At 36.2% G+C, this 9188-nt stretch overlaps 1 protein-coding gene across 1 annotated transcript; it reads left to right on the top strand.

Moving 5' to 3' along the window:
* The first annotated feature begins 8319 nt into the window (after positions 1-8319).
* Positions 8320-8889, top strand: LOC138908630 (uncharacterized). The gene has a single exon (XM_070199309.1). It carries the CDS (start codon positions 8320-8322, stop codon positions 8887-8889), a length of 570 nt encoding a protein of 189 aa, XP_070055410.1.
* The last annotated feature ends 299 nt before the right edge of the window (positions 8890-9188 follow it).

Raw genomic sequence — 9188 nt, forward strand, 5'->3', positions numbered from 1 at the left:
TAATTGGGCTATGCATGGCCTTCGTATAATATTGTGGGTTTTTTATCACATTCCAACCCATATTTTTCTCGAATAAAATGAATTACATATCTCAACCATACGCATTCCGTACTTGCTTCATGAATAACTATTATCTTAACATGATTTGAAGAAGTAGCAGCAATAGATTGCTTTGTGAAGCGTCATTATATGACAGTACCTTCACATGTAAACACATATCCTATTTGAGAACAAACTTTATGGGGATCGGATAAATAACTTGCATCTGCACAACCAATATGATATGCACCACCTTCGTTAGCATTAGCAAGATACATAAGTGCACCAATTGCACTGAGATAGAGTATTTCAGGACCAAGGAGTTCTTTGTCCTCTTCTAGAGGTCGGAACGGATCCTTATTCACTTCATGTGATCGAACACCCATTTGGTATACTTAATGGGTGTGCTTTATCCATGTAAAAGCGTTTTAAGACCTTTTCTGTGTAAACAGATTGATGGATAAAGATCTTGTCTGGTAAATATTCAATTTGCGGACTAAGACAAAGTTTTCTCCTTTGGAGCTCTTCTGGAATTCCTATGAGATTTATGTCGTTAACATAAACAACAAGTATAACAAACTATGATATTGTTTTCTTTGTAAAAATGCATGGACAAATGCCATCATTTACGTAACATCCATTCATCAATTCAGTGAGGCGATTATATCACATGCGCCCAGATTGATTTAACTCGTACAAAGATCTTTGTAATCTGATTGAATACATTTCACGATGCTTTGAACTATATGCTTCAGGCATTTTAAATCCTTCAGGGATCTTCATATAGACTTAATCAAATTAGTCATATAGGTTATGACCTGCATTTAGATGGCATGACATCTTCAGGTGTCTGGACTACAGGTCCGATCCTCACAATCTTTTACAATATTGTATCAAATATATCGTCGACGATCGTTTTGTATCGGTTCCTAAGCGACATAACTTGTTGAGATCTCATCACTTTCCTTATTTTCAGGTACCTGAACTTCTTCTGGAGTTTCATGAAATGTTATGTCGCGGGCTCTTCTAGAGCTCATTTTCTCCTCATTTTGATCATTTGCTCCTATCATTTTTCAAGGATTGTTACTTTTGGAACCGATCGGTTTACTACGCTTCATGCGTGCAGTAAAATTTATCCTTCAGGGACTTTAATTTTAATGGGAGCATTTACAGCTAAAATATGATATTTAATTTTGGATCAACAAATACTTCTGTCATTTGACTTGAATTATCTTCTAAGTGAGGATCATATTAATGATAATTCGATTCATATAGCATATTTTCCAGCTGTTTATTCCATCCTCAAATGTTAGAAAAACTAACACATATCCCCAATCTTCTTTTGAAAACCTATCCTTGTGCATTATGGTAGAGAAATTAATCATATACCACACATCAAAAGTTATTAGATAGTAAAAATATTTGGTTTCTGATCCTAAATCAATTGTGAGGGGAGTACTTGTCATATTTTGTTGGTCTGATGCATACAAGTATTGTTGTATGCAATTTAGAAATTCTTAGACCAACATATGAGGCTTTGTTTTCATAAGCAATAGTTTAACCATTAATAGGAGGTATGCAATGCTAAACTAGCTTGGATATAAACCAGCATCATCAAGATGAACTATCTTGATTTCATAATCTGAAAATTATGCTCTTAATTGAGAAAGGCAATTTCAAATGCCAAACTGCAGGTTGACAATAAACACACATGTAACCATCTCATATATGCATCTATAAGTGGTTCATGTGATAGGTGAATGGGCCCATATTCACCTTTTATATATTCCAGAATTCAGGGATTGTAGTCCCAACTTTAGCTAGTATAATCAATTTATTACGAGAACGAGCAACACAAGAGAATTCTTGAAGAATCTTCTAGTTCTTTAGTACATGCTTATCTGAATTCTCAAATAGCTCATTTAAAAATGGCAAATGAAAACTTCAAGTTTATCATGGCATGTGCTATCTCTAATTAAACTGCTGGTTTACTATGGCATAAACTTTTGCATCAGTAAACTTCTGATTTACTGTGGCTACTTTTGTATCAGTAAATTTCTGGTTTACAGTAGCAACTTTTGCCTCAGTAAAACTTCTGGTTTACTGTGACTGCTTGCTTTTGCATTAGTAAGCTTCTGGTTTATTGTGATACGTGATATAGTACAAATTAAAGAATAAGGCGGGTCACTTATTACATACATATTATTTTACCCCCTATTATTGTGAAAACATGAAGATTTTCAATCTTCTAGTCATTTGTAGTCTCAATATGCTAGCCATTTATTAATAAACTTCAGGTTTACTACAACATATATTTTGACTGTAACCATATAATATGAATGACATATTTATATATAAGCTCCTCGTGAACCTTCATTTATTATCCACAATCTAATATTTATCCGACACTACTAGTGTCATATGTCTTCTAGACAAACAGTTAGATCTTCAGGAGCTTTTGATAAATTTTGTACTACTAAATATTGTTCAGACACTTCTGGTGTCATGAGAGAAAATCATAATCAAATGAACAATATAAAGACAATTCTAAATTTATAAATGATGAAAATTAAGAATTTTAATAATTTTTTTTTACCACAACATAATATTTTCCTATTTCAGGAGGAAATTTTAATTATTTACTACTTCAGGAGAAATTTAAAATATGAAATATTGAGAATATATTCTCCCAATCGTATTAGCTCTCCTGGAGGTGAATCGTAATATATTTACATCAACAACGTGTTCATATTTAATATTGTCACATTCACTTCAAGAAATGGATTAATATTATCAAAAGTTCTCTTCTTTCAGGAGATAGAACATAATTATCTGAACGTGCATAATCACATCAAATTATGATGCTTCGAACCTCTTTTAAGATATTTGCTACTTCAGAAGCAAATCAAGGTATGCATATAATATAGAGAATTTTCTCTAACTTATCTTCATTGTAACCATACAAGCTTAAGTTATCACTTCTGGTGGTCATAGGCATATAACACTTCTGGTAGTTATCAAAATTTAGTTACAATGAGATATATGAAACATAACCACTTTTGGTGGGCGTACTCTGCTGGAGTTCAAGTGAACCATGAAGTTAAGTCATAACGAGACTTAGGAAATACTACCATTGTTGGTAATTATATATTTCTCATAAATTCTGCTGGAGTTTAGATGGATCTGACATTGTTATTCACCTTTTAATCCTTCACTAAACGATCAAGAAGGAAAATAAGTAGAAAAATAGCAATTGTATAAGTATACATAGTCCCCAACCATTTGCCACATAAACTTCATGTGTAGTCTCGCGACCATATAATAGCTTAAGTAAAATCAATTTTTCTCTCCAATTTTGTGAAACCGCATCCAAGTAAAATGACATCTGCATCATTAGTTGGCTAGAAAGACGTGATGAACATGCATGATAAACATATATTTAGAAAAAGAAACTTCATACCTTGGAGTATTTGCTCGAGATGGCAGAGTCTCGTGCTGATAACATATTATAAAATATAAACTGTAAAGTAAATAAATCGAAGACAAGTATAGAGGGAGATTGATATTTTTATTCAATTTCAAACTGATGTGCATAATGAACTAAATTCTCCTCTATTTATAGAAGAAAGGAAGTTGATGTGTAAGATGCTACTGCAAGTTGCTGTGTAAGCTGCTGCTTGTAAGCTGTTGTGTAAGCTGCTTGTAAGCTGCTACTCTAAGCTACTTGTAAGGTGCTACTGTACCAGATATAGATAATCTTCTACCAGAGATAATATTTATACATAATGGAGTAGCGAAAGGATAAGCTTCTTCAGAAGGCTTATTTCCAACGGAGTACTAAATGAACATCCATAATATAATATATTTATAACAATTTATGCTTTTTTCTACTTTTTCCCTTTTTTCCCCCAAGTCCGAACCCTATTAGGAGTAGGACTACCGTCGCTCAAAATTGGAAACTATTTTAGGAATGTTATAAGAAAATTAAATTATGGTGGATGTCTACTCTTCTACGTTATCTCCATAACTCCCAATACTCTAATAATTATAGAGTTATGATTGTAACTCCATAACCTCATCCATGATCTTCGTCTCAAATGCTTAATAACATATTCAATGACATATTTTCTTCACTTTTCATGCCTATATAAAGGTCTTGTAATAGATAGGAAAATACACACAATTGAAGAAGAAAGAAGAATCTCTTCTCTCTTTCTCTATATATCTCTTAGCTTGTTTTTTCTTGTCCGTATTGTTACTTTGAGTTATATTTTATTAACCGTTATCAGCACGAAGTTCTAGCCAACTGAGTTGTTATGATGCGGCTAGTGCCGGTAGCGTCATTTAATGTTAATAATATGGTAAGAACGATGACGGTATAAGATGTACAACACGATCATATATTCGGCCATCACGGCTAGCATTTTCTAATTAGTTTTCAAGTTTCTTTACACTTTGCTATTTATGTTTCCATACATGAACAAACTTTCTTTACGGAAAAGTTTTTCTTGAAAGTTCATCAAATCATGTAAGGATTTTTGGTGCAAAAAACTGTAAAGCCTCGTGAATTTTCATAATTAATTTAAATTAATTTATTAAATATGAGATACATGGTTATTCGAGTGGGACAAAGTTATTGGAATGTTTAGGGATAATTTCAATAGTTAATCATTGAATTAGTGGAGGTTATAAGGTCAATAAATATATTCAAAGCATATCCAGTTTCTATGTTAGAAGGGCCGAAATTATGAGAACTCAATGGTATGCAGCTAACTTTGAAGAATTGGAATTTAATTAGAAAATAAGGATTTTAAAATCCCAGCCTCTTGCTGGCAACGAAAAGGAGATTTAGAAAAGTAGAAAGGTTGTTGGCTAACAAAGGGACAAAAGGACAAAGGGGACAAAGGAATTAATTATTAAAGACAAAAGCAACATATAAAGTTGGGGAATGGAATAAACAAAGTTGAAAACCAAAATGTTATTTCAGTGATGGACGTTGCACTTGATGCGTCACATCTCCATCGCGTCTGAAATAAGTTGGAACCCAGTGTGAGGCAGTGAACTTGTCCCATAGCGCCAAAGTTGGCGTCTGCTCAAGTTGAAGGAGCTGGGACGCATGCGACGCGTCCCATGCGACATCCGAATTCTGAAGCCTTTTAAAGGCAATTATGGGAGTAGATTGGTATTTTATTTTGGGGCTTTGTCTTTGAAGACTTAGATATAGAAGAGATATCTCTACCGTTAATATACCTTTAAGGTAAGAATTTAATTCTTTCTTGGTAGATTTAGTTCATTAATTACATCTCTTGACTCTTTAACTACATGGAAATTATAGATTTTGAAGAAAATCTCAAGAACACTTCAAGAACTCAAATCTTGAAAATTCTAGGGTTTAACAAAGAGGTAATCCCTTCACTCCAAACTTGGGTATTATACTCCATGGACATAATAGAGTATATTTATGAATTTAGATTTGTATTTAAACATCTATTCATAAAATTCCTAGAAGCTAGTCTTGAAATTGAAGAGTTGGTTGGTAGGGATGATTAATAGTGTTGGGTCTTGTTTGAATGATGTTATTTTGAGTTTCTACTAGAAAGACTTAGATCCCATAACAAGTGTCACGAATGAGTTGGAGTTAAAATTCAAGAATTGACCTTCAAATGCTGAAATGAAGATTTTTGCTAAACTTATGAAATTTGGACTTAAGTGTTAAACACTTAGTTGGCTCAGTTGGTATTGTTGTAATACGTTATTAAATTATGTGAGTCTGTATATGTAGATTGTGACTCGTCGGCATTATTTGGATCATTTAGGGTAAGGTTGGAAGCAATTTGAGGTATGTTGAAACTTATTACTCTCGGGGCTTTTCTCCAAACTCATATCAAAATATGATTTAATTGAGTTTCTAAATGTGAGTCCTAGCTTGTGGGGACGAGTGAGCTGGGATTGTACCATTTCTTGCATCATAAAAGATTTAAGTGCTATGAATATTATTTTCTTGAAATGCTATTCAAATATTTAAAACTAAAATAAGGAATAACACTTGTAGTATTTTTGAAATGAAAATACATGAGTTGTGAAATATCTTGTATTTAACTATTCTCAATTAGTTGATTTGGCTATGAACATTGTCATTGATAAATGTAAAGGTTTTGGGAGTTACTTAAGTTCACCGATATTGACCGTGGATACTTTTCCTCATTAGGTCATGAAACTACACGTGCAGGTGTAGGCGTAGAACCTGCCTTACGGTTGGGAACTACGACAGAGTTCTTCATATTAGGGGGTACTATTGTGCTACTTTATTAGCATGGTTGAGTCGATTCGTTCGGCACAACGATGAGACGACCTGAGCAAGTAGGTTATATGATACTTGCCACTAGGTACATAATCTATTGACCTTCTTTCGTGTCGGTGATGGTATAGTGCTCCCGGTAAATGAAAACATGATTTGCAAAGATTAATGCTAAAGGAAGACTTCGAAATATGTTTTACCATACTATTTTATTTTATTTTCTAAATTGTTAATTTAAATGAAGGATTCTTTCTATATAAATTGTTATTACATATCTTATATCTTCTTAAATCTTGTCCTATTTTCTCTTGGGGAACGATTCATGATTCGTACTAGGCGTGTGGAGCTTAGGCTTTTTTGGCCACATTTCCATTTATGTTTTCAGGGACTGGACCTGAGAAGCTTGGACCGCGTGGTTAGGGCAGCTCTATATTTTTTGTTGATGCTTTTGGTGAGACTCCACACTCGTACCCTTGGAGAACTTTATTATATTATTATCCTTTGAGCCAACGAGTTATGCCTTGGTTGACTATTTCATTCTATGTCATAGAGATTTTGTAGACAATAGTAGTATTCATTTTGGGTTGTAATCCTATGGTTACTAATATGGCATGCATGAATGAAAGTTTCTTTTATATTTATGAAGCTCTCTTTCAAAGAAAAATATTTACTTAAAGATATTACTCATGTCTTGTTCTATATCTTAAAATGATTGTACTTGAAGAGGCCTTCACATCCTCCTGTTAGGCATATAGGTGAGTATTAATCTATGGGATGGTTCACTCGGGTCGGGTAGAGTACTGAGTGCCGGTCTCGTGGTTTTAGGGCGTGACAAACTTGGTATCAGAGTCATAGGTTCTAATTCGTATCCTAGAAAGTCTATGGAATCGTGTCTGGTAGAGTTCTCCTTATTGATGTGTTGTGCACCACACTTATATCGAGAAGGCTATATGGACATTAAAAGAATACTTCACTCTTTCTTCTTGTTCTAGAATCGTGCAATAGAGTTAAGAAATATTTCCTAACTCATACGCTATATCTATTGGCAGAAGATGGTGAACACGCATGGCAGTGATATGAACCGAGAAGCTGCTCCTATACCCAATGTGGCTTCGGGAGGGGTACCCGCTAGACCTAGGGGCCGACCTCCGAAGGCTGCAAGCGCACGGACTGTGCCAGTTCCAATGGCTCCAAGGGTGGTCCAGGAGCTCGAGGCAGAAGTTGATGAGGCACCTGCTCCACCTCCAGAACCAAATCACTTGGAGAAGACCCTCACTGATATTAGGAAGGCTATGGATACTTTTGCCAACCTCATGGCTATGCAGACCCAACAGAACCTTCAAGTGGGTATTCAGGCACTCCAACAAGGAGGGATGAGAGCACTAGTGGTTGATGATATGGCGCAATTGGGCATGAAATTCGTGAGACTTGAGCCACCAATTTTCACCGGTACAGATCCTACTGCAGACCCTCAGGATTTATTGAAGGAAGTTGAGAAAGTTACTACTTTGCTGGGAGTTAAAGACTATCGGGTGGTTCGATTGGCAGCCTACCAGTTGAAAAACATTGCTGACCTCTGGTTCAAGGGGGTAGAGAAGAGTCGACCGGATGATACACCTCCAATGATTTGGGCGGAGTTTAAGAAGATCTTCATTAAGAAGTGGTTACCACCGGGAGTGAGAGCCTTGCAATATTGTTTGAGACCTTAAAGCAGGATACTATGACCGTTCTAGAGTATAGCATCAAATTTGAGAAGTTATCCTGTTATGCTCCCCACCTCATCCCCACTGAGGATGAGAAGATTGATCGTTTTGCTCGTGGCTTGATTCCGGGTATTAGAAAAGATACAACTAGTTGGAGAAGACACACCACATTTATTGACTTTACGGATTTAGCAATGGATCTTGAGAGGATTCATCAGGAGGAGAGGGCCAATAGGGAGTAGAACAAAAAAAAATCAGACTTTTGGCACTTTCAGTGCAATGCCTAATTCGGGCAAGGGGCAGAATAGCAAATGGTCATCTGGCCCACCGCAATCTAGGATGCAGACATCTACCAGTAGCCCTCTAGTGGCATACAACACCGGGCAGGGAGGCCAGTTTAGGCCCATTCAGAGTGACCACTGTATTGCACAACAGGCTCAGAGTAGTATGGGTTCTCGTCAGCGTCAGTCTAGTACTAGCAGGGGACCCCGTGTTCCGTGCTATGGTTGTGGGTTGATGGGTCATATCCGAAAGTTTTGCCCTAATGGCCAACAGGGTTTGATAGCTTATCCATCACCGTCTATGGCTACTACTTCGGTTGCACCGCCCCCACCTAGGGGTAATGGGGCACATAGTGGGTGCAATGCAGGAAAGGTGCCGCAGATAGCTACTACTTCCCAGGGGACTCATCCTCGTTTCTATGCCATGCCAACTCGCCCTACTGTGGAGGCTTCAGATGTTGTCGTCACAGGTATACTTACTGTTTGTACTCTAGATGCTTTTGCATTTATGGACCCTGGATCTACTTTTTCATATGTTACTCCGTACTTTGCTTTGGTTTTGGGATAGAGCCAGAACAACTACTTGAACCATTTTCTGTGTTGACTCCGGTGGGAGATTCTATTATTGCCTTCCGTGTCTATATGGGTTGTGTGATTATAATTCAAGATCGAGAGACTACGACAGACCTCATTGAGCTAGAAATGGTTGACTTTGATGTGATCATGGGAATGGATTGGTTATACAAATGTTACGCCATTCTTGATTGTCGTGCTAAAGTGGTCAAGTTTGAGTTTCCTAATGAGTCAGTTCGTGAGTGGAAAGGCAATATTACTGAGCCTCGAGGTAAGTTTATTTCATACCTTAAG

The sequence above is a fragment of the Nicotiana tomentosiformis genome, chromosome 3, assembly GCF_000390325.3.
Source record: "Nicotiana tomentosiformis chromosome 3, ASM39032v3, whole genome shotgun sequence".
Lineage (NCBI taxonomy): Eukaryota > Viridiplantae > Streptophyta > Magnoliopsida > Solanales > Solanaceae > Nicotiana > Nicotiana tomentosiformis.

What these genes read in the sequence shown, in the direction of transcription:
- LOC138908630 (XM_070199309.1), top strand. Translation starts at nt 8,320, where the DNA reads ATGCCTAATTCGGGCAAGGGGCAGAATAGCAAATGGTCATCTGGCCCA.